General features: G+C 37.7%; 1 protein-coding gene across 1 annotated transcript in view; it reads left to right on the top strand.

Annotated features, from left to right (window-relative positions):
• LOC310723066 (OX-2 membrane glycoprotein-like) overlaps positions 1-942 on the top strand; it is a 4,145-nt gene extending 3,203 nt beyond the window's left edge. The window contains exon 5 of the mRNA XM_083570890.1: positions 41-942. Within this exon, the coding sequence (XP_083427016.1) occupies positions 41-190 (150 nt within the window). The 3' untranslated portion in view covers positions 191-942. The remainder of the gene's footprint in view (positions 1-40) is intronic.
• The last annotated feature ends 1,065 nt before the right edge of the window (positions 943-2,007 follow it).

Below are 2,007 nucleotides of genomic sequence, written 5' to 3'. Positions count from 1 at the left end.
CTCTCTCTCTCTCTCTCTCTCTCTCTCTCTCTCTCTGCAGGTGAAGTTGTGGCATGATCGTGGAAATTACACTCCAGAGCAGCAGCCCTCTAACGGGGTGTATGAGGTCATGCATGGCCACACCAAAAAGGCACTTCAAAACCCGGCGTACGAGTCCAGTCAGAGACGCACATGTCCTGATTTAGTCTGAGTTTTGTGATCCAAATCCACAACATCACGCCAACATCACGCCATCACGCCAACATCACGCCATCACACCGGGCTTTCGTATTTGCATGCAGGAGAGGTTGAGGGTAATTACACTGTAATTTAAGTCTTTAACAGCAGTTTATCTACATATTTGATTTAAATGTTCATTTCCGGATGGTTCTGTTGTGTTTCCCATTTCACTCTTTATAATGTAAACATAAATACATACAGTGTTGTGAAAAGGTTTTAGGCACGTGTGAAGAATTGCTGTAAAGTAAGAATGCTTCAGAAAAATAAAAGTATATTTTTATTTATATAGATTGAAGTTTGGTTTTCAGTTCTTATACTTGCACAAAGTCAGGGATTGTGTAGGATCAGAAGCAGCTGTGGGATCAACCATTTTCACCAAGCATGTGCTGAAAATCATCAATTTTATCTGTAATTTAAAACTTAGTCATGAAGTGAAACAGAAACAGCTTTGTAGGAGCTTCAATCTCTGGGACTAAGGTGAGGTTGTGGAAGACATCTCACACGTCCTTCACCATGGCAAGACTGAGCACAGCAACAAGACAAACGGAAGTTCGACTGCATCAAGATGAACTCTTTCAAATATTTTGAAGAACAAAGAAACGGGAGATGTTAAGCAATGTGCATGCTGTGATCAACCAAGGAAACTTGAAGTAGTACATACTCTTTATTCCCTTCAACATCAGAAGATTTCCAGCATTGCCATTAACAAAGAACTGAAGGAAACCAGTGGGGCTCTGGACTGATGAGTCAAAATATTTCAGAACTATTTGCTTTTACAGGTGCAGGATGTTCCTGTAATGTTGGAGAGCACCACAATAATGAGTGTCTGCAGGCAACAGTGAAGCATGGTGGAGGTTTTCTGAATGTTTGAATATGGAAATGTGGCCAGAATTAATGGTGTCTTCAATGCTGAGAAATCCATGCAGATAATTGTCCATCATGCAGTACCATCAGGAAGGCGTCTGATTGGCCCTGAATTTATCTGCAGCAGGACGGTGACCTCAAACAAGAACAAGGAGTCCTGGAAGTAATGGTTTGTCTCCCACAGAGTCCTGATCTCAGCATCATCGAGTGTGTTTAGGATTACATCAAGAGACAGAAGAATGTGAGGAGCCTAGATTTCTCTTCTGTTTATTTACTTTCCATTTTGTTAATTGATAAAAAGAAAAACATTTTTTTGAAAGCATTCTTACTTTTAAAAATCAAAAGTCGCGTTTTTCAAATCTGCATAAGATTTTCAGTACTGTACCAAAGAGCAATTTATAAATCGGCCATTTCTCAACTTATCTGAAGTACATGTTGAGGTTCTGGTCTCATATTCACATTTACGCAGTCTTTAAAATATGTTTTTTATCCATTATTTTGTCCTTACTGCTTTCCTCTAGACACTTTTGAGGTACATGTTTAGAGGTTTATTGTGTCGCTAAAATTGCTAATTGCTAAAATCAAACTTGTGTTTGTTGAAGCTGTTTGCTGGCTCGATACATTGATGTTTTTTTTTTTATACGGAAAACTTTCTTGGTGTAAATTTACAGCTGGATTATCAGCCACCTGCTTAATATTTACACAGAAATACTACTGTAATTATTAATGCAGTGATATTTACTAATAAATACTATAATATCACATCATATTCCAGTAATGTCTGCAGCAATACACTGTATATTACAGGGGAACTCTGTTATTACTGATTTTTACATCTGACTGAATTACTTACATTTATCACATGTCCAATGTCTTATACACTGAGAGCTACAACCTTTTAATTTATGGTTAAGTAAAAGAAAA

Source organism: Silurus aristotelis (assembly GCF_946808225.1).
Source record: "Silurus aristotelis genome assembly, contig: scaffold_235, whole genome shotgun sequence".
In the NCBI taxonomy this organism is placed as follows: domain Eukaryota; kingdom Metazoa; phylum Chordata; class Actinopteri; order Siluriformes; family Siluridae; genus Silurus; species Silurus aristotelis.
The sequence above is the reverse complement of the archived record's forward strand: the minus strand, read 5'-3'. Positions and strand labels throughout refer to the sequence as shown.